The 22,021-nt window shown below is 35.1% G+C and overlaps 3 protein-coding genes across 4 annotated transcripts in view; 2 read left to right on the top strand and 1 right to left on the bottom strand.

Annotated features, from left to right (window-relative positions):
• agap3 (ArfGAP with GTPase domain, ankyrin repeat and PH domain 3) overlaps positions 1–22,021 on the top strand; it is a 985,397-nt gene that overhangs the window by 784,122 nt on the left and 179,254 nt on the right. The window lies entirely within an intron of this gene.
• dnah5l (dynein, axonemal, heavy chain 5 like) overlaps positions 546–22,021 on the bottom strand; it is a 113,592-nt gene continuing 92,116 nt past the window's right edge. The window contains exons 70-80 of the mRNA XM_002666688.7: positions 20,973–21,244; positions 15,120–15,284; positions 14,759–15,026; positions 14,501–14,622; positions 12,920–13,075; positions 12,649–12,840; positions 12,376–12,564; positions 12,136–12,268; positions 9,821–10,029; positions 9,513–9,734; positions 546–1,001 (exon numbers count right to left, since the gene is read on the bottom strand). Of these exons, the coding sequence (XP_002666734.3) occupies positions 789–1,001; positions 9,513–9,734; positions 9,821–10,029; positions 12,136–12,268; positions 12,376–12,564; positions 12,649–12,840; positions 12,920–13,075; positions 14,501–14,622; positions 14,759–15,026; positions 15,120–15,284; positions 20,973–21,244 (2,141 nt within the window). The 3' untranslated portion in view covers positions 546–788. The remainder of the gene's footprint in view (positions 1,002–9,512; positions 9,735–9,820; positions 10,030–12,135; positions 12,269–12,375; positions 12,565–12,648; positions 12,841–12,919; positions 13,076–14,500; positions 14,623–14,758; positions 15,027–15,119; positions 15,285–20,972; positions 21,245–22,021) is intronic.
• Positions 1,942–7,904, top strand: LOC137489267 (uncharacterized). 2 transcript variants are annotated; one of them, XM_073940997.1, is made up of 4 exons: positions 1,942–4,713; positions 5,721–5,852; positions 6,012–7,048; positions 7,202–7,463. In XM_073940997.1, the coding sequence occupies exons 1-4, from the start codon at positions 4,545–4,547 to the stop codon at positions 7,439–7,441; spliced, it is 1,578 nt and encodes a 525-aa protein (XP_073797098.1). In that variant the 5' UTR covers positions 1,942–4,544; the 3' UTR covers positions 7,442–7,463. The 2 variants fall into 2 exon arrangements, with proteins under 2 accessions (XP_073797098.1, XP_068073348.1); XM_068217247.2 differs by having other exon boundaries at positions 6,012–7,904.

The raw sequence follows: 22,021 nt of genomic DNA, 5'->3' as shown, positions 1-22,021 counted from the left end.
TTAAATCGCTTGGTAAACGTTTATTATTACCATTTCATGAGTCTCCCCATTCAGTAGAATAGAGTGCCTGGACCCGGAAGCCGCTTCGCGTGACGTCACACTTAACAAGCGGATAAGCAATTACCAAATCTGATTTTTAATGACAAAAGTTGCTGCTATATTACACTTTTTCATTTTGACATCTTCCAGTTGTCCACCTTTTTTTATTGAAGGCCAGATGTAGAAAATAAGTCTTTACATGCTTTTAATGGTGTTAAAAGGCAAGGCTGCCATTATGATATCTGTCATTAGACTGTTTGTTTTATTAACACTTTATGCTGTATGATATGCTTGGAAAGTGCATGAATGAATAAAGATTATATACATAATTCTATTCATTATTACCTCTACACAGTATTTGCAGTACATACTGTATACATGTAGTTTGGACACCTCTGCTATAATTTATCAATGAACACCTATGTACTGCCAATTATATGAGACATCATACGAGCATTTCTGTTAAGAAATGTTTAATAAAACATTCATAAATTTTGCAGCATGAATTATGTATTTTTAAGCTGTTTATTGTTTATTTCATAGGACAAAATACAAGTATAAGAACATAACCATAGTCATATTATTGAAAAAATCAAGTGTACCAACATGTTTCACCAATTTTATCTTAAACAACACTTAGAATTAAGCAGATTTCTGTTTTTATGATATAATAAGCACATATTTCTCTTCAAACGTTCACGCTCATTGTTCATGTGTGAAAATACCTCAGGCCTCAGCAGATTGAGGGTTTATTTACAGTCACAGAGTAAAGCGACTCCCCTCAGAGTCCAGTGGTCTGGGTTCTGGCTGCTTCGGAGGAACAGTGAAAAGATGTACGTCAGGTCAGTCCGCCTTGGCTTCTTGTACACTGGGCAGGAGTATAGATTCATGGCCGGCTTCTTGGACTCTGTGGTGCTGCTCACTGCATACACATGCACAACTGGCAACAGATTGAAGAGTACCTACAAACAAGAGTATTCATATAGTACCATGGTCTTGTTTGATTGAAAATACAGACTGTATGGGATGTTGACCTAAAAAACACCCTGAACAGCAAATTTTAAGCATAGTTATTTACCTTTACATGTTTTAATATTGCTAACATGTTTCAGCACATTACCAGGACGTTTCCAGCATGCTGTAACATCTTTCTAGAATGTTTTACAAAACAGTTGACATGTCTTAAACATGTTTTAGCGAAATGCTTACATGTTAACAAGTCTCAAACTATGTTTCATTAGCATATTTTAGCACAGTTAGCATGTTTCAATGTGTTGTTACCATGTGTTAATAATTTGTTAGCATACATTTTAACTTGTTGACTGCATATTGTTATAATTTAGCATGTTTTAGCAAGTTGCTAGTATGTTATTGTTGCTAGCATGCTTTAATATGTTGCTGCAAATGTTAAGTGTACAAACATAAACATTGATACAAACAATGACAACACAAAGTTGTTAACATGTTAACAAGTTGCTTGTCATATTTTAATTTGCTGATTGCATATTTATTATTATAATTTAGCTGTTCTATGTTTTAGCAAGTTGCTAGCATGTTTATGTTTCTAGAAAACTGCTAGCATACTTTATGTTGCTAACATGTTTATAACATTTGATCAAGTTCAAATGTTAATCTTAACATTTAAGTTACAAATATTTTATAATTTCATTAGCATATTTTAGCACAGTTAGCATTTTTTAAAGAGTTAGCATATGTTAGGTTGTTAAGCATATTTTACCTTGATGACTGCATATTTATTGTTATAATTTAGCATGTTTAAACAAGTTGCTAGCATGTTTATGCTCTCGGAAAATTGCTAGTATGCTTTAACATGTTGCTAGCATGTTTATAACCTTTTATCAAGGTAAAATGTTTATGCTAACGAATCGTGAACAATTTATCATTTCATTAGCATATTTTAGCACAGTTATAATTTTTCAAATAGTTGTTAGCATGTGTTAACAAGCTGTTAGCTTATTTTAACTTGATGACTGCATTGTTATTTTATAGTTTAACATGTCTTAGCAAGTTGCTAACATGTTTATATTTCTGGAAAGCTGTTAGCATGCTTTATTTTGTTGCTAACATGTTATCAAGTTAAAATGTTGATCTTTACATTTAAAATCACAAACAATGGATCATTTTATAAGCATATTCTAGCACAGTTAGCATTATTTAAAGACTATTTAGCATTTGTTAACAAGTTGTTAGCATATTTAAACTTAATGACAGCAATTTTTATGGTCAGACTGTCAAGATGTGGCTCTCAGGAAGAGATGCTCAGAGTATCATACTACAAAAGAGACGAAGATGAAGATGAAGATCAAAACCATTAACAATCCATCCCAGTAAAACACCATTAGTGTTTAACAGCACTGTTTATATTACTAATATATTTTAATATCATTCTAACAATAAGGTTCCTTTAATAGAAGTCCTCTGTATTTATGTATAGTTAACTGTTGATCTGGGACCTTGCACCCAGACAATGTTGTGCATAAATGTAGTAACAGTTGAAGTCAGAATTATTAGCCCCCCTGAATTATTAGACCGCTTGTTTATTTTTACCCCAATTTCTGTTTAATGGAGAGAAGATTTTTTCAACACATTTCTAATCATAATAGTTTTAATAACTCATTTCTAATAACTGATTTTTATTATCTTTGCCATGATGACAGTAAATAATATTTTACTAGATATTTTTCAAGACACTTCTATACAGCTTAAAGTAACATTTAAAGGCTTAACTAGGTTAATAAGGCTAACTAGGCAGGTTAGGGTAATTTGGCAAGTTATTGTATAACGATGGTTTATTCTGTAGACTATCGAGAAAAAATATAGCTAAAGGGACTAATAATTTTGTCCCTAAAATGGTGTTTAAAAAATTAAAAACTATTTTTAATCTAGCCGTAATAAAACAAATAAGACTTTCCCCAGAGGAAAAAATATTATCAGACATACTGAGAAAATTTCCATGCTCTATTAAACATCATTTGGAAAATATTTTAAAAAGAACTGTATAAGACAATTAGTTTTTTTTAAATGTAAACGGTTCTTAAATAAAAGTCATGTTGAAAAATAAATGTATACGATTTACAAAATACATAATTTGGCTTGTTTTGGTAAATTATTTAAAATACGCAGCTAAGAAAAATACATTTTCCGAGGCAGAAACAAGCTTCCATAGAAACCACTTACAAGTCCATGACAAATATTATCACACCTTCAAATGATGAAAATCCATGTTTTTTTCTATCAAGCTCAAGCTTAATGAACTCTTAGTTCCCTTTTACCATCAAGACTAAAAACGTTTACTGTGTGTAGTCTCTCATAGCTCTGTTAGCATTACCCTACAGTTGCACACACTGAAATTATGAATTAAAAACATGTCCAAAGGAAATGTCTATTTGGCAAAAACTCTCATACTTCTCATCACTTACATACACTTCAGACTGGCAAGAATAACAATCTCAGGAGACCTTGGGTATAAATCTTAACAGTATTGGAAAAGTGTATGAGGAGAGAGTTATAAAGAAGGCCTGCAATAAAACTGCAATAGAAACTATTTTAGCTGTACTGTAAAAAATGTACATGGCAAAAAGTCAAGACAACAAGATTTTTTGTTGATTTGACTTATTTTTTTTTATAAAAAATAGACATTTAACAGTAAAAAAAAATGCATCTAGCACTTTTATCAGTTATATATAAAACATTCTCGCTACACTTCTGTAAATTAATAGTTATTTTGTATCTCATTTACTGATCACTCAGTGTCATCAGTTGAACTGATTTTGGTTCACATTTCAATGCATGTTGCCTGCACATTTGTTCTGCACTTTACGGCTTGATTCAGAATTATTTTGTTGATTTTTATTTATTTAAATGTATTTTTTCTTCAAAGATAATTCTTCACATTCATTTCTGATTTTAGATTTTTTGTAAATGAATTTATTATATATTCTTTCAGTCAATATATGTCAGTTTTGTGGTTTACGTTTCACAAAAACCTTTGGCGTTTCATTTGTTGTGCTTCATTGTCCACAGTTATATACATTTTTAATTGATTGTCTATTTAAGACAGCTTTTGGCACCCTAAATCAATTATTCAGCAAGTATTTTATTCATTTTATGTCATTTGGACATTGACTCAGTCATTAGTATTTAAAAGAAAACATTTCTTAGTGCTTAGTCTCGTTACCATAGTGACATGTTCTGAGAATAGAACGCGTTCCAAAGTTTTCTTGAAGCCTTGCATCATAAAAAATCTCTAGTGGGTTTGCTGTAGTGGAATCGGACAGGTTGTGTCTTTTGGCTTTTCAGTTTTTGAATACTTGCAATCTTATTGATTGAGTTCTCCAGTGTTTTCAAGACTGACTGAGCGTTTGAACATCTTCCTGTTTGAGTGATTCACGGTGCAAGACCGAAATCCTCATTCCATTCCAACTTGCAAACCCTATGTGTTTGAGTGGTTTCAGGTAAAAGCCTAAAACCCTACAGCAATCAATATGATTGTTGAGCAGAATTGCAATCTTGCATCCCCAACAATAAGTGTTGACCCCACAACATCGGCTGTCAAAATGGAAGACAGAATGGAAGCTAAAACCACTTGTAAGATCTTCCAGCGCCAGAAAAAAGCGCAGCAGATCAAAGAAAGGCCCGGAAACGGCACTAACAGTGAGTCACATTTACATTGTAATATGAATATCCAGTGTTTTTCTGACATAATATCACACTTATTAATAAAAAATAATGTTTGTACAGTGTAAATGCTCGTACAGTATAATAGACAGCTGGTTGAATTCCTGTTTTCCTAAACAGCTCTATTAAAAAAATCCTGTTAAACCTACAGCAACTTACTTACAGCAGTTCACCAGTAACTTACTGACAGCAAGAACACTGTATTTACAACTACAGCACCATTAATCTTGCTGTATATGTATTTACAGAATTGTATGTATATCTTTGCTGTAAGAGTAATTTTCACAAAGCAACTTTAAAACACAGTAACTGACTGCATAAATGTCTTAAAATACAGCTCATATTACAGTTAAATTCTGTTACTTACAGTACAAAAATGGTTAACAGTGATGCTATAGCAGAATGTACATGTGATAATAATAACTTCTGGCATTAGTAGTAAATATATAAGATATTATTTCATCAGTTGGCTAATGTGCTACACAGTTAATGACAAGCAGAAACAGGATAGGCTGAAATAGTGAATGTTACATATTGCTTTGTCTTTATGAATTAGTGAATATTCACTTAAATATTATTAGGCTGTTATTGCATTCAATAGCATCTTAATGAAACGCCTTGTGTAAATTAATGTTGTATCTCATTTTCAGCTTTTCCAATTCAACTTTAGTCTAAAACCCCTTATTAAATTGAAGTACTTACATTTCTATTTTTAAAAAAGTGCACTGAAAATGTATTTTCTTTTTAGATTGTTTGGTGCACTGACCAGTTATATTAACTTGAAAATAAAAAAATATCATATTATTATAATCAATTAAAATAAATTTTAATAAAATACAAAAAAAGGGAAATTTAATAGTTAAAGTATGTTAAGTGCAGCGAAAAAAAATGTAAATTTGTGGTAACCTTAGCTTAGCTACTATAACTTCTTAATGTTTATGTATTAATATATACTTTCTGTGCAACCATTTCTCTTTTAACAGACAAGAAGGACAAAGTGGAGAAGCAGAAAAAGAAAAAGAAGAAGAGCAGGGTTGGCTCTTTTATCAGAGCTGCCCTAAAATGGTTTTGCTTCTCTCCAAGCAATGAGCCGATCCGACTTTTATCCTCTGATGGTAAATGATGGTTTCTGCATCTAAACATTTTATCTACTGCATCTAGAAACTATAATGTTAGAAATAAACTGTATTTTTACTCTTATTTATCTGGAGTTTAACGTCTCCTTGAAATTGACTGTGTACACGTGCAAACTGCAATTGTTTCTCTTTTTACAGACCACGAGAATGAGGTCTATCAGAAAATGGTGGTGAAAGTGGATGAAGAGAAGGAGATGATGCAAAAGGAGGAGGTGGTGGAGAAGGTGGAGAAAGTGACAAAAGAAGAGGATGAGATTTTGGAGGTAGAGGAGGAGGTGGTGATTGAACAGGAGGAGGTGAAGGAGAAAGAGAAAGAAAACACAAATGAAGAGAAGGCAGGGGAGGAAGGGAAGCAAAAGAGAAAAAAGAAAAACATTAGCAGCCGGTTGTCAGAGGAGGAGTTTTGGAGGAGGAGGAAAATGGAGGAGGAGAGGGTGGAGGAGAAAGAGGAGGAGGTGGTGATTGAACAGAAGGAGATGGAGAAAGAGAACACAAATGAAGAGAAGCCAAAGGAGGAAAAAAAGATTAGCAGCTGGCTGCCTGGAGAAGAGCTTCAGAGGAGGGAAGTAGAGGAGGAGGAAGAGGAGGAGAGAGTAAAAGAAAATGCCACCAAAAGATTGTTGGTGGCAAATTCTTTGATTGGACAAATAAAAGAGGAGGAGGACAAGATGAAAAGTGAGATGGAGGAAGACATGATGAAAGCAGAGAAGGAGAAAAATGAGGAGGATATAAAATACATTGAAAATGAGGTGAGGGAGGAGGAGGAGAACATGGAGGAGGAGATAGTTACGAAGAAGAAGAGGAGGAGGAGGAGAAAGCCAAGAAATTCCACTGTGGAAGAGGAGGCGGCGAAAGAAAAGGAAAGTGAGGCGGTGGAAAAGAACACAGAGGAGAAAGAGATGAATGACATTGAAATAGATGAGAACATGGAAGAGGAGAAAGTAAAAAAGAAAAGGAGGAGGAGGAGAAAGCCAAGAAATTGCATTGTGGAAGAGGAGGCGGCGAAAGAAAAGGAAAGTGAGGAGGTGGAAAAGAACGCAGAGGAGAAAGAGATGAATGACATTGAAACAGAGGAGAACATGGAAGAGGAGAAAGTGAAAAAGAAAAGGAGGAGGAGGAGGAAGCCAAGAAATTGCATTGTGGAAGAGGCGGCGAAAGAAAACGAAAGTGAGGAGGTGGAAAAGAACACAGAGGAGAAAGAGATGAATGACATTGAATTAGAGGAGAACATGGAAGAGGAGAAAGTGAAAAAGAAAAGGAGGAGGAGGAGAAAGCCAAGAAATTGCATTGTGGAAGAGGAGGAGGCGAAAGAAAAGGAAAGTGAGGAGGTGGAAAAGAACGCAGAGGAGAAAGAGATGAATGACATTGAAATAGAGGAGAACATGGAAGAGGAGAAAGTGAAAAAGAAAAGGAGGAGGAGGAGGCCCAGGAAACAGGAAGAGAAGACAGATGAAATAGAGGAGGAGTCGCCCAGCACCACAACCGCCTCCATGGTCATAGCTGCATTACAAGAGGGAAAGACAATCATATTTTATTTTGGAGGCAGGGGAAGGTTTATTGTTGAATAAAGTTGTGTTGTACAAAAAAAAAAAAAAAAAAAAAAAAAATGGTGTGTTGTGTTTATTTGCTTAATCGTTTGTTTCAAAAGTGTTAAAGTTTGTGTCTGGTGTTGTGTTGAAGATTATTCCCGTTTCTAAAAAACTATTTAAAATGTATTTACTATGTATATTATATATGTATATTACATACTTGCATCTATATATATCTATATATATTAGTGCTCAATCGATTGAAAAAATTACCTAATTAATCACACTTTTTTTGAAAATTAATCGCGATTAATCACATTAAAAAGACTGAAACTTGTAATTTTGGCTATTCCAATGTAAAATTAATGTAAACACAAGACAAAAACTGTTTCAATTCAAAATTTGATTTTTTTGGTCAACTTGTAACACAGATTTTTTCATGTTAACAACATGCCTAATAAAAACACAGGCATGTTCATGCCATTTGAATCCCAAAACAATCAATACCAATAAAGAAAAAAAATATTTCCAAGTTGGATTCTAAGTGCACAGCAAAAAATGCCCAAATAAAGGCATTGCATATATTGAAAATGGAAAATAACAACAACAACAATAATAATAATAATAATAATAATAATAATAATAATAATAATAATAATAATAATAATAATAATAATAATAATGATGATGATAACAATGATAATAATAAAGTAATGAATACAAACAATTGTACTCATTGCAAAGTTGTATTGCTGTGAGTTGAGAACATTAAATATAAAGTAGTAAAATTATTTCTCAGTTCTCCTTTACATTCATCCAGTTGCTAAGACAGTCCAGTATGTTGACATTGTCGGGGTACAATGTGGACCTTTTCTTCTGAAAGATGTGAGCTGAGAGAGCAACGCAATGTCACGGCAATTTGTAACTTTTTGATTTAGTGGCTTCGGACAACGACATTTAGGCAGGTTTGTTGCTAAGAAACGTACGCGCACGCCCGTTTGAATCCCTTCTGATTCAACACGCATGATAGCATTCATCAAATTTGCTTAAACTAAGCGTTCTAAAGTATGGTTGTATTTCACAAGGATTCTGACACTACAACGCGAAGCATATGCTTTCGTTGCGTTTAAGGAGGAAACAGGTCAAGCTTAATGAAACATTGGAGGGCGCATGCTGAAAGGCATTGGAATGGGCTGTCTTTGACAGCTCGCGACTTCATCTGACATTTTCTGAGTACATTTACATAAGACACCAATATTCGGATTTTAATATGATTAAGATAATACTCTTATTAAGAGTCTACCATGTAAGCAGCGATTACCTTAAAGTATCACTGAGTCACAAAATACAGAGGTTTTTCTTTCTGTTCATCATGCGGTATGAAATTCCATTTAAAAAAAGTCGAAAGTTAAAAATGAAACACCCGAAATTGCATGAAACTCTTGAGGAAACTCTGGATAACCTGGTGATGCGACATTAATTGTTTTAAACTGAAACTTGTCTTCAAAAAGTGCTTCCTTGGCTTGTCCATATTTCTTTGCATGTTGAACACACCAGAAAAAAAAAAAAAAAACTGCAACTGCGTAAATTTTTTTCAACCTGTTAAATATTTCAAATTAATTGCATGTGTTAACGCACTAATTTTGAGAGCGCTAATATATATATATATATATATATATATATATATATATATATATATATATATATATATATATATATATATATATTAGGTGTTCATGTTCATAGATACATTTTTTTGGAATTAATTTTGGAATTAATCTAGATTAAAATGGCTCATTTGAATTCTCCTGAAGGCATTTAGGATATGTACTACTTATTAAAATAAAAAATAAAAAAATGCTACTCAAATAATAGGTCTTTGAGAGCAGGTTTCTCAAGCCAGGTGGTGCATTAGACCATCTCCAAATGCATCACAAACAACTTGAGAAACTGTTCTACTATGACAAATGGTGATGGAAATAAATGATGTTTAATAGGATGTACTTGTGTTTGTTAACTGTTTATTCAGTTAAACAAGAATTTTGAACTGTAGGCCTACGTAAGCTCCAAACAGCAATTTTAATGACCTTAATCTGACTAAGTTAAATACCTTTGGAGACGATTCTGTCAGTTTAACATTTCGTTTGTCCCACCCGGCTCCATCCAGATAGAGGCCGTAGATGTAGACACCGCCAATATCTGCAGGCGGAGGACTTGTAACATCTTCTTTCATCATGCGAGTGACGTCGTTAAGTAGGATGACAGTGTCAAGAGCCCAGCCTTTAGACAGATTCATTCGAGTGGTCTCTTGGCGCATCGCTGTTAAGAAGCCCTTCAATCAAACACAGACGTTAATGGAGAGACCTGATCGTTCACACTATTTAAATGGAAAAGGTGATCCTCAAATCTTTAACCCACCTGTGGATTGAAAAATCCTGTAAGCCAAAACTGAAGAGGTCGTCCGTTGAACGTCCAGCTGTAGAACTGCTGGTTTCTCTCGAGGAGCTCGGTGAACCAGAAACCCAGAGAAGCAGCTTCCCAAGAGATCTTCTGCCAGGACTTGGGGACACGGGCATCATACATGCTGTCCAGAGCATCACGGAGGTCCTCTGACATTATTATAGTCCCTTTGGGATTATAAAATCATTGTGTTACAATACACAGGGTTCATACACATTTTTACAACTAAAATTCCATGACATTTCCATGATTTTTACAAGACTTTCAAGTAAATTCTCATGACCTAATGTTCCATGCAATGTCTAAATATGCGTGTTAAAAAAACCCAATACATGTTAAAATGTATTCATTTATTCATTCATTTTCTTTTCGACTTAATCCCTTTATTAATCTGGGGTCGCCAAAGTGAAATAAACTGCCAACTTATCCACCATATGTTTTAAGCAGCGGATGCCCTTCCAGCTGCAACCTATCATTGGAAAACATCCATACACATTCATTCACACACATACACTATGGACAATTTAGCTTACCCAATTCACTAATAGCGTATGTCTTTGGACTGTGGGAGAAACCGGAGCACCCGGAAGAAACCTACTAGAACATGGGGAGAACATGCAATTTCCACAAAGAAATGCCAACTGACCCAGCCAAGGCTGGAACCAGAGACCTTCTTGTTGTGAGGCGATTGTGCTACCCACTGCACCACCGTGACGCCCAATTTATATTTATATCTATGTAAAATTTATTTAGATAATACTTACACCAAACTAATAATGTGAGAATATGTGACTGGCCAAAGATAGGAAAAATCCAAGACAACTTATATATTCAAGTATACAGATGTCTGTTTTCAATGACTTTTCCAAAACTTTTTGGGTTTTTTCTGTTTTTCCAAAACTTTTTCAGGCCTGGAAAATGCCATGTCAAAATTCCATGACTTTTAAATGTTTTCCATGACCGCATGAACCCTGAATATAATTTTTTTTGCACGTTTCAGTTTTGAAGATGAAATTTGTCTGGATTTAGGATAAGAACTAGGGATATTTCTATACACTTTTTCCTTCCTGATTTCTGAGGTTATCAGCGATACCTAGTGAGCCAACAGCCGAGTGTGTATCTGTAGAAACAGTTGTGTATACTGCTAACTCTGTATAAATTGACAGAATTCATTTACAGTGTGCTTCACAATTTCTCAGACATTTTTATTATCAGACATCCAAGAGTAAAATTATTTACCGCACTTTACTGAAACAAGTTCAGCCACAAATCAAACTGAAAAAAAAATTCAAGTTTTACAGTTTAACTGTATTAAAATCTGTGCAAAAAATAAAGAAATCTAGGAAATAACCTCTTTGAAACTTAAAATTCTGAATTTTTAAAAATAAAATAGTGTGTTACCCTCTTCAAAGAAGACTGACTCCTGGTTTGCAGTGTTAAGCAAAGCTATAGCAGGCATATATCTCATTTAAAAATATGGTATAGGATCGGTTGATGGTTTCAAAACTTGCTGATACTGATGCCAGAATTTTTGCAGTATTGGCGAGTATTTCTGATACCAGTATCAGTATTGGAACAACCCTGATAAGAACATCATTAAATGGTCTTTGTTGCAACACAGGTTCATTGGAAATATGTGCCCAGGGATAAATTTTTGCAAGAATCCGTTTATACATTGACTAGCAGTTTTGAAGGCTACATGGCCTCCAGTTTTGTTCCATTTCACACTATTGACATTTACAGGCATTTATTTATTATCAGCAAATAAAGTATTGTTTTGGTGCGGTTCGTTGAATGGCACCAAATAAATACCACAAAACAACTTAAACGCATCTATGATTTGTAATCGAATGCATTTGCCTCACTCTCTTATCACCATACACACAACTTTTCCACAGTGGTCAGTTTGCTTAGTGGCTCGCCTTGTATGGGGTCATACTTGGGACATGAAGTGGGTTTGATGAAGAACGGTTCCAAAAAACAGATAAAAAAACAACGAGAAATTATGGTAAACTAGACCTCTAGTGGATTTGTCACCGCATGCTGCAATGAACCGACACCAGAGCATCGTATTTCATATTTTGCAAAAATATGCCTGCAAAAATAACCCAATATGCCTGGGTAGCTTTCTTGACAGCAGTAGCAATCTTGTGATTAATACAGATGTGTAATGTGTGTACAAATGAAGGACATTACACATTTTTCATGTAATGCCCCCTGCAAAACAATTAAAGCACTTTTTTTCATTGTGAGTGAAAGTTTCTTAAACTTACCATCAATTGCAAGTTTAAGGTCAGTGAGGGTACTGCGAACACGACCAATAACACGCTGCATTCTGTCAAGCTCTTGACGGAGAAATATTGTCATGGGCTGGAATGCTCCCATTTTTTGTAGGCTGCTTTTCACCTGTATAAAGTTATTGAAAAAATTATGTTCTACATTTAAATTTGACACAAATATGCTTTGAGCATTAGAAGTGGCTCATGGGGGTGGCCCTAAAACCACATTTTCACCTCATGTGGCACATAGTCAGCTGGAAGTTTTTCTAACATCTCATTGGCCATTTTCTGGACTGACGACTCTCTAGTCTCGCCCTCTCCACTGCTGCTGTCTTTGGGCTGGATGTTGAGGATGGTACTCAGGGTATCATTAGCCAAATTGGTCTGGTAAGTGATGTCAGCGTTGGGATGGAGGCCAAATACCTGTTGAACAAAGTTAGAATCGATTGGTTATTGAATTTGTGACCACTAGTAAATAAATAAAAGAATAATTAATGGCTGTATTACCTCAGGTGTATCAACCAATGGCAGAGCATCAATATGTGCATGGTAATCCTGAAGCATTCTGGCCTTTGGTATAGTATATCCTTTGTAGAAACAGAATTTGTCCGCAAACATGCTCTCACTAAACCAGATGCGAGCAAAAGTATTGAGCAGGCGTTTGTCCATATCGTCTGTGACACGTCCACCATACTGAACCTACACAACCAAAAGTACTAATAAGCAGGTTTGTCAAATAAACAATGAACAAAAGCACAGTAGAAAGTCCAAATTGTACCTCTCCCAACATGTAGCGCAGGCAATTCCAGTTGACTCCTCTCTTGATGTCGATGTCATCCAAGTGGTTCTGCACAAACTGGACACTGGAGGTGAAATCAGCCTGGTTGAACTCATAGGGAATGTTCCAGCCGAGTGGACCAAATTTGCGTCTCTCCTTTAGCAGGAATATGACAGTTAGGACAACATGTCTTATACAGCTGTGTGCTGAAACAGCTGTGATTATTTTAAAAGAATAAACTGTTATACAATATTCATATGTTATAGAATGTTTTACTAATAAATGTTTAAAAGACATTATTACAGGGTTTCCCAAATGTGGGAGAACTGCAAGGGGTCGATGAAAAGCTAAATAATAATTAGACTAAATGTAAAATGAAAATAAATGAATTGGGCTGTATAATAAGTTAAAACTAAAAATCTTGATATTATTTTGATATGTTTTTAATTTAAAATGATTTAAATTTAAAGCATTGTAGTGTAAAATAAAATAATGATGATTTTAAATATATAATTTTAATTTAAAATAGTAATATGTTTCTGTCGTTGCACCATTAATATAGATGAAAAACCCCTCAAATCATTAGATAATGAAGGGATTCGTAACCGGATTCTTAACCCTAGTGGGCCTCAGTGATCCTACAGGTGTGCACACCAAAATTAACTCTCAATATTTTACTATAATTATTGGATTTCATTATAATATGTTATATTAATGATGGAAGTAATGCACCTTCTCCTGTTTTATGATTGATTACTTCAAACTCGGCACAAAAACAGTCTCATGATCGCGTCTGCAACTAGTACTCGGAATTCTTTTCATTCACAAAGTATGAGTGAAGTGAAAGTATTTCTTTGTGTATATTTGAGTGAACTATTTAGTATATCCATATAGTTGTCCAAAGTAATGTCTTGTGAGTGTATTATAATGGACACGTGTCCATACAGGAGGATCTAGCGAGCTTCACTGGTGTTTCTGCCATAGAATGTAAAATAAACTTGCATTTGAGGTGCTGCGGACTTGAAATTTTCAACAGATGTTGGTAACAACCAAAGAAATCCATATATGCAAAGAAAACAAATCTAATTCATTAACAAATGAAATTATGTGTAATAAAACTCAGGGAAAATACTGAACACATGAAGAAAGGAAGGTGTAAAACGACAGTGAAAGCTTAGACAGCAGCTAAAATCTCTCAGTAGTTCTTCAGCAACCCTCTGCCCTTCATCATTGTAAATGAATATCAGCTGCTTCAGTCCAACATCTACATTAGCAGGATGCTGAAGATTAAACTAGGGTGGACATTTCAGCAAGACAATGATCCAAAACACAGCCAAGGAAACTCTCAAATGCTTTCAGAGAAAGAAAATCAAGCTGTAGAACAACAACAACTTTAGAAATATGTTTTCTGAGAAAAATGGTGATGTGTTGAATACTTATTTCCCCCACTGCATATACACACACACACACACACACACACACACACACACACACACACACACACACAAACTGATGATGTGAGTATTTAAAGCAGTGTGTCACTATGAGCAGTGAGTGACGTGGTTTAACAGCTGTCCTGACCTGGACCGTGGTGTGCAGAAATGCCACAGCATAGAAAAGTGGTCTCCACTGAGGCATGTTTGTGATCTCCAACTGCTCTTGAGTCACACTATTATATGTCCGCTTGAGTCCAGCCTTCACCCCTGCATTACAGATCACACATTTCCTCTTTTACTCTTGTATCATTTATATTTAGTCACAATATTAAATATGTACCCCCCCCCCCCCCCCCACCTCAAAAAAAAAAAAAAAAAAAAAAACAGCTTTCCCTTTTTCTACCTTGCGGAGGCTCATTGGTGAATTTAATAGAAGACTGCAGGAAGTTTATGGGGAATTTGGGATGCACGTCTGTAGTCACCCACAACCTAAAATTGTCATGGATGTTCTCTGTTGTTGTGACTGTCTCTAGACCTTCATCCAGGAAGTCCAATCCCAGATGGCAGTTCTGCAGAAGTAACCAGCCTCCATCAGACATGCTCTGTGCCAGAAGCCTTCTTGCATGCACTTCCTGTCCCTGTCCCATGGAGATCGGCCTGCAAGGAATGCCCTGCATAATAGAAATCGTATCAAACCTTGGCTGTTTAAATAGCTGATCAATCAGAATGATGCATTCCAGAGAAATTTGTAATAATACTTGTACCTTCGACTTGGCGAGCCTATCTATGTTCTCTGTAGGATCAGAACCCATAGACAGAAAGCAGACCAGAGGTATCCTCTTCTCTGCTTCTGAACACATGGCCTCCATATCCAGAATCACTCCCTCTGCGTACTTCACCCCCATTGATTCAGCAATATATTTACGTGCCTAGCATAAAAAAGCAGCTAAATTACAATCAAATTTAATTAAACAATTTGTTGGATTATAATTAGCTCAATGAAATTGATAGACTTCAACAACATGTATTTAAATTAAGTAAAGTTTATGTATAAATATTTAGCTTTTAATAACACAGGCACACACAGAGTCAGAAGTTAGCAACTTCTTGTCATTGCTTTGACTTTGCTCAGCAGCTGTTTGAGGTAGATGCATGCTGTAATACTTTATAAAAATATATATAGATAAGCATGTTAAATTTAGCGATTCTTAATCACAAACACAATATTAAAAGATATATTTAATAGATGTTTTTAATATTGAGGCAGCACGGTGGCTCAGTGGTTAGCACTGTTGCCTCACAGTAAAAAGGTCGCTGGTTCAAGTCCTGGCTGGCTCAGTTGGCATTTCTGTGTGGAGTTTGCATGTTCTCCTCGTGTTGGCGTGGGTTTCCTCGAGGTGCTCCAGTTTCTTTCACAGTCAACAGACATGCGTACAGGTGAGTTGAATAAACTAAATTGGCCATAGTGTATGTGTGTGAATGCAAGAGTGTATGGGTGTGGCTAGAAGGGCATCTGCTTCTTAAAACATATGCTGGAAAAGTTGGCGGCTATTCCGCTGTGGTGACCCTAGATTAAAAAAAGGACTAAGCTGAAAAGAAAGTGAATGAATGAATTTAATAATATAGTGATTCTGTGATATTGTTAATATTGATATTCAAGATTTGTGAAGTGACACAGCTGGATAACTCGAAACAGCGACCAAAAGTCTCTCCTCCATCTTTAAAAGTCTCAGTAGTTGTCTTGAATAGAAACCCCGCCTCTGCTTTTATTTGACTGGAGAATGAAAAAGACACAACTGATTCGCAAAGAGTTGACTTTTTTCAACTGTGGGAGCATAGAGCACAAGGCAAAAACACGAGGCGCAGCAGGCGGTTAAAACGCAATAATGCCCGATTATTAAACGGTTACAATGCCCGATTCACACGGGGCTTCAGCGTCAACGCTTGAAAGAGGGCGTGTCTGAAGTTTAAATAAAATTAATCCGCAATCGATTACTGTCTTCTCGTCTAAGCTCTTGTATTTGCATTAAGTGATCTGATTGGCTGACGATTCTGTTGGCGCTAGAAAAGTTTCTAACTTCTGCAGCAAGCAACGCCACTGAAGTGGCACAGACGGATCTATAGGGTGGTCCATTTAAATGGATACACCTTAATAAAATAGGAATGGTTTGTGATATTAACGTCCTGTTTGTGGCACATTAGTATATGTGAGGGGGCAAACTTTTGAAGATGGGTGGTGACCATGGTGGCCATTTTGTAGTCGGCCAGCTTGGATCCAACTTTTGTTTTTTCAATAGTATAAGGGTCATTTTACAAGAATTTTACAAGAAAAACAATGGTGTGCTTGGTTTTAACTTAGCTTTTCTTTCATGAGTTATTTACACTTTACCATAGCGCAATCCAACAGAATTATCAATCTGGTATGCAATCTGGAAAATAAGCTGTCACCTATTAAAATGTCAATTACAAGAACCTGAAATCTATTATTTTCTCAAGTGAAATGTTTATGACAATCTTGACTTGCAAAGAGGGTGTTTTAAACAAATGACTACCAAAATCATTAAATAATCATGATCATACTGCACTTTATAGTGATTAAGAAGATTCAGTTTCTTCATCTTGTCTATACATGCATCAGGAAATATATGGACAATTAACTTTTCATCACGGTACAACATGTGAGGGTTGCTGCTAAAATAGCGTCTCGCATAACCCAGTGAGTGACGGAGTGTGAACAGGTGGACTGGGAAACAGAAACAGCATGCATGTAACCCTTAGGAATTAACACCAGAGTCATTTTAAGAGCAAAACGGATGAAAGTGTAAAATGTAACTGTTATACTGAATGACTTTTAGCAGGGAATCCAAAAAGCAGTAGTAATTTAATGACCAGTAAATAAATAATATGCCTACTTATTAGGGCTGCACAATATATCGTTTTAGCATCGATATCGCAATGTGATCATTTGCAATATTCCCATCGCAGGATATGCAATGTTGAGGTTGTTTTATACACATCGAGCTGCTGTCATGTCCAGCTGTTGTTTTTGTTGCAGGAGCAACAGTAAGAATGACTGTATAGGACCGGCTTGATCTGGCCAATGGCAGCAGGATCACAGACTCTGAGGTGCCGTACGAGTCAAACACCTGTAGCGCAAAATAAATAAATTTACTTCTGAAAGGCTTACAGTATTAAATACATTTAAAAAGCCAATAATGAAGGACGCTTTTGCTATGATTTTAGCTAGTTTCAGTTAGTTTTGTATGTAGACAATGCAGTTTCAGTTTTTTTATTTCGGTTAACTAAAATGTTTTTTTAATTCTAGTTTTCATTTTTTGTTAATTTTCGTTAACTATAATAACCTTGAGATGTGCTCCCCTAATCAGCCCAAGCAATCTAAAATGATCAATTCTTTCCAAATAGAGATATTCGAGTCATCTGGTGAAATTTTATTCATATCGCTATATATCCAGTTGAAGTCAGAATTATTAGCCCCCTTGATCCTGTTTATTTTTTCGCCCAATTTCTGTTTAACGGAGGGAAGATTTTTTACAACACGTTTCTAAACATAATAGTTTTAATAACTCATTTCTAATAGCTGATTTATTTTATATTTGCCATGATGACAGTAAATAATATTTGACTAGAGATTTTTTAAGACACTTCTATACAGCTTAAAGTGACTTTTAATTCCTGTTTTTTAAGGCAGGTTAGGGTAATTAGGCAAGTTATTTTATAAAGATGGTTTGTTCTTTAGACAATCGAAACAAAAATAGCTTAAAAGGGCCAATCATATTGACCTTAAAATGGTTGTTAAAAATTAAAAACTGTTTTTATTACAGCCAAAATACAACAAATAAGACTTTCTCCAGAAGAAAAAAAGATTATCAGACATACTGTGAAAATTTCTTTGCTCTGTTAAATACCATTTGGGAAATATTTAAAACAGACAAAAAAAAAAAAATCAAAGGGAGTATAATAATTCTGATTCAACTGTATATATATATATATATATATATATATATATATATATATATATATATATATATATATATATATATATATATATATGTATATATTTTTTTTTTTTTTTTTTATTTATTTTTTTTTTTTTCAGAATAATAAATATTGCAATGCTAGATATTTCCAATATCTTGCAGCCCTATTACTTACACCACATAATACATCGGTGGTGCTGTGTTATACATGACATAGCAAAGGAGCATCATCAATCCTTTTACTGTTACTATGAACAACAAACAAATCAAAAGATGCATTTTATAAAGAGAAAAAAATGCTAATATGATATCCTAAATCAATATAATGTCAAAGGGATTCTGGAGCAGATCCCAGCATCATGTAAGAAGGGAAACTCCCCAGATGAATCACAGGGCATCATATAACATGATGAATAATTATTTTCTTAATGCAAAGAATGACCTGAGCAGGTGTCTCGTGTGAGGTTTTGTGACCCAGAGGTGTTAAACGTCATATGCAGCAGGTTTAATTATGGAATGTTAAGTGCTAATCTGGAGCTCAGTGGCCAATCAGCTGTTCAAATTCATTTCATGGCAACTTTTTTTAGACAAGAGGGTCTTAAAAGGGAAATACGCACACACATTGTTGCTTCTTAGTGCTCACAAAAAATTTGAACAGACACTTTTGCTGTCAAGGATGGAAATCAGGCAAAAAAAAAAAAAAAATTTGTATTTTTCTATACAACTTCTATAGAACTTTAGCATATTATGAATACAAAATGATTTCTGGTGTACCGGACAAGGCCTAGTTGAAATTTTTTTGATCAAAGGGAAAAAAAAAGATACTTAGAAAAATGTTATTTATCACTTGCAGTTTTACACCTTATTTTGTATTTTTCGTTTATTTTGTATGATGTGTGACAATTTTGTCCAAACAAATTTTTAATTGATTGGTGACTTTAATAAAAAAAAAACATTTATTAATAAAATATATTAGACATTGACAGAATTAAAAAAAAAATTAACTAGGGCATTGTCAGTAGGTTTGTTTTAAAGAGCCCCTATTATGGGTTTTTGAAAATGACCTTTCATGCAGTGTGTAACACAGTTCTAAGTGAAGTGAAATATCCAGCTAAGGCATAAATCTGAAAGTGCGCCGTGTTTAAAGCTATTGATTCATCTATAAAAGAGTCAATTCAGAGTGGTTCAAAGGAATCGTCGGGGTAATGAATCTTTGAGCCCCACCCATTTGTTGCGCGCACAGACCTGGGAAAATTTAAACCCCCGGCCCCGCCCACAAACACCAAAGAAAGAAAAGGAAGACAAACACTGTAGCAAATCCCTGTTGAATCATGGCGCAAAGATCCTGTGCTCGGATGTTTGATGGAAAGTTAGTGTTATTTTTCCTACCCAAAGATGAGGCTGTGAAGAGTCAGTGATTGACGTTTATTTTTGCAAAAATACCTCAGCATTATAGCCCCAGCCTTGTGCTGTGGTCCTGTCATTTTTCTGATGAGTGCTTCAGCAATCTACACGCTTACAACAGAAGATTCGTTGGCCATTTGTTAAAGGATCCAAAAAATATATTGATGTATGGGACTTTGTCAGAGGTTGACAGGAACTTCAGTACACAGTTCATCAGCTCCTTCCTCCACTTCACAAGTGTAAATAACTTAAATGTGATTAAAAAGGTTGCTTCCTTGTTTCCTCTAGCTTGCAAATTATGTATTTAATAGTGCTTTGTTACTTGTAATCGCTCCACGTGGCTTGTACTGTATCTGGTTAACTCTTTATATTCTCATATTGCATCTAAAGCCATGTTGAAAACGCGACACATGCCGCTTTCTTGATTTAAATGCGTTTGTGAGCTCACAATCAACTGCCGTTTGTTGTTGCTATGAGCACCATCATCTGTTCCTACACATGTGCGATGGTCAAGTTTCAAAATAGCTCAGCTTTTGCTGCTGTGTGCATTAATACTGAATGTATGTCATGGTTAAGAACAGAGCAATATGCTGGTGTTAAACTGTATTGCTTTAATGCAGTCCTGCATTGGGCTCACACATACACTCTGCACTCTGACTACTTCAGAATTGTTAATAAGCCATGGTGGGCTTTTCTTTCTGTCTCACGCTTAACGCAGTCGACCAATCGCAATAGACTGGGTAATCGGACTAATCAGTGCAGATTAGCATCATAAGGAGGGGTTTGGGAACAAATGAATCGCTGAACAAATCATATGGGAGTCGTTAGGATAATGAGGTAAAAATAAATGCAGATTATAAGACAATGAAAGTATTTTTTGACCTGGCATGCATATTAGACTTTTGTTGGAGACCCCAAAATCAAAACATGTATATATAAATATATATATTTTATGTCGTATATAATATTTTTATTCGATATATATTAAAGTACTGAAACTGTAAATAAACTGTAATAATAACTTAATACCTGTAAAATAAGAATAAACAAAAAGGTAAAAATTTAAAATATATATAATAATAAATTGTATTATTATAAAACACCAAAACCACAGATCTAAAAATAAAAACATACTATTACAAAAATTAATAATAATCAATAAATATTTAAAAAAATACTAAGATAGCAATGAAGCTTAAAAAGGTTTTCCAGCACCTGTGCAATAGTGCGGTCAGGACACCAGCTTCGTATCAGCAGCAGTTTGCGGAAAGCATCCAGCTGGCTCTCATAACCGTCTGGAAGAGGAGACTCTTCTGGAGTGGCTTCATCAAACCAGCTTTTCCAAGCCCTGTCGTTGCGGCCCACCTGGGTCAGGAGAGTGGCGAATGTGTGCAGGCTGGACAACTGCACCAGGTTTAGCCATGTTGTGTCCAGGATCCAGCGCTTTGGTTTGGCCTCGACAGAGTTTAGATCCAAAGAGGCTCCACCTGAAAGAAAGAAGAAAGAAAAGGAATTACTTGTCCTCAAAAAATCAATAAAGGTAAAGTGAAGTATTACATAGTATTAAGAGATTTTATAAAATACTGAATCACGAATATACAAAAAAATGTTCAAATATGTTTAATTATATTAGATACAATTATACAGTACTGTGCAAAATTCTTAGACTCCAGTTCCATTTGTTGTTCTATTGAGGATATAATGAAATTACATATGGCTTCTCATTCTCTTTAGTAAATGAATGAGTGAAAAATACTGCAGTATCTGTCTTGGGTGATCTGCATTTCAGCCAAAGCTGTTGTCAGTACTGAAGAGCGGTGTTGTCGCGCGCGTACTGTAAAGAAGGGGGGGGAACTTTTAATCATTTTGGAAGGGCACTTTCTATCCAAGACTAATAAGGGCATGTGCACTGCACAGGTTGAGCCCTATGTGTGCACGTGCCTGCCTGAATTGATGGGATTGTGAATGCTGAAAAGTTCAGACAGGTTTTAATTCGTCATGTAATTCCTACTAGAATACAATACAATACAATAAATATTTAAAATGCACAACCAAAAAACAACCAAAGTGCACAACAATTGCACAACAATTAAAAAACAACCAAAGTTGACCAAAGAGCCTTACATAGGAGTACTAAAGGGAGAAAAGAAAACAGAATACAAAACATTTAACAAACTAAAGCAATAAAACAGTGATTAAGAAGTATTAAAAGGGAAAATAAAATGGATTTAATTAGAAATGGAGGGGGAAAGTCTAATGTGAAT

Source organism: Danio rerio, chromosome 24 (assembly GCF_049306965.1).
Source record: "Danio rerio strain Tuebingen ecotype United States chromosome 24, GRCz12tu, whole genome shotgun sequence".
NCBI classification, from domain to species: Eukaryota; Metazoa; Chordata; class Actinopteri; order Cypriniformes; family Danionidae; genus Danio; species Danio rerio.
Note: the sequence above shows the minus strand (reverse complement) of the source record. Positions and strands in the feature narration are given on the sequence as shown.

Coding starts and splice junctions, on each gene's coding strand:
- LOC137489267 (XM_068217247.2), top strand. CDS start 4,545: ATGATTGTTGAGCAGAATTGCAATCTTGCATCCCCAACAATAAGTGTT. Junction 4,714..5,720: donor GCCCGGAAACGGCACTAACA/GTGAGTCACATT, acceptor CTCTTTTAACAG/ACAAGAAGGACAAAGTGGAG. Junction 5,853..6,011: donor CCGACTTTTATCCTCTGATG/GTAAATGATGGT, acceptor CTCTTTTTACAG/ACCACGAGAATGAGGTCTAT.